General features: G+C 49.7%; 1 protein-coding gene across 1 annotated transcript in view; it reads left to right on the forward strand.

Annotated features, from left to right (window-relative positions):
- Positions 1-248: 248 nt before the first annotated feature.
- Positions 249-1247, forward strand: part of LOC111392905 — a 3484-nt gene continuing 2485 nt past the window's right edge. Inside the window, exon 1 of the mRNA XM_023018319.1 lies at positions 249-926. Coding sequence (XP_022874087.1) covers positions 249-926 — 678 coding nt within the window. The remainder of the gene's footprint in view (positions 927-1247) is intronic.

The raw sequence follows: 1247 nt of genomic DNA on the forward strand, positions 1-1247 counted from the left end.
ACCCGCTGTTCGGATTCACTGGGGACAGCATCATCCCACGAGGACGGATTACCCTGCCTGTGGAAATAGGCTCGGCCCCCCTGGTCGCCCAGCATTTCATGGAATTTCTGGTGGTAGATCATAGGTCAGCTTATCATGGGGTGTTGGGCAGACCGGCTCTAAAAGACCTTTGGGCTGTGACGTCCATTCACTATCTGTGCATGAAATTCCCAACCGAATGAGGGATTGCAACGGTCCGGGGCGATCAGATGAGCTCTAGGGCATGCTATCTGAACTCGCTACGAAAATCGGAGCCCCGGACTGTCAATGTAATTCAAGCAGTGCCCGCTGAAACCGGTACGGATGTGGAGATGATCGACGCCCCTGAACAAGGGCATACCTCTGAACAAGAGAAAGATGTCATAATGGAAGAGGCTCCTGAACAAGGACACCCTCTTGACGAGTTAGACCCCCGAATAATTGATTATGAACCAAACGCGACCCCAATGGAAGAACTGGAAACTTTCCCAGTCAATCCAGAAGACCCCAATCAAGTCTTGCGCATAGGGAAGTCATTATCGCCTGAAGCAAGAATTGAGATGATACGATTCCTGAAAGAAAACCTAGATGTCTTCGCATGGAAACATGAGGATATGGTGGGGATAGATCCCAGGATCAGTTGCCATCACCTTAACTTCAACCCCTCTTATGCCCCCCATAGACAGAAGAGACGCGCGCTGAATCCGGAACGATACGAGGCACTGAAAGACGAAGTAAGTAAACTCGATCATAGTGGTTTCATCAGAGAGGTCATATACCCGAAGTGGATATCCAACCCGGTTCTGGTGAAAAAGTCGAGCGGGAAATGGAGGGTCTGTGTGGACTTCACAAACCTGAATAAGGCATGCCCCAAGGACAGCTTCCCACTTCCAAGAATTGATCAACTGGTCGACTCCACTGCTGGGCATGAACTATTTAGCTTCATGGATGCGTACTCGGGGTACAACCAAATACCCATGTTCCGACCTGATGAGGAAGCTACATCATTCATCACGGACAGGGGGCTGTATTGCTACAAAGTCATGCCCTTCGGATTGAAAAATGCCGGGGCCACATATCAGAGGTTAGTCAACATGATGTTTGCCGAACTCATTGGCAAAACCATGGAGGTCTACGTGGACGACATGTTGGTCAAAAGCCTCCAGGCGGCCGAACACGTGAGTCACATTGACCAAACCTTCCAGATACTCAGAAGGTATAACATGAAG

This window comes from Olea europaea, unplaced genomic scaffold (assembly GCF_002742605.1).
Source record: "Olea europaea var. sylvestris unplaced genomic scaffold, O_europaea_v1 scaffold994, whole genome shotgun sequence".
Classification (NCBI taxonomy): domain Eukaryota; kingdom Viridiplantae; phylum Streptophyta; class Magnoliopsida; order Lamiales; family Oleaceae; genus Olea; species Olea europaea.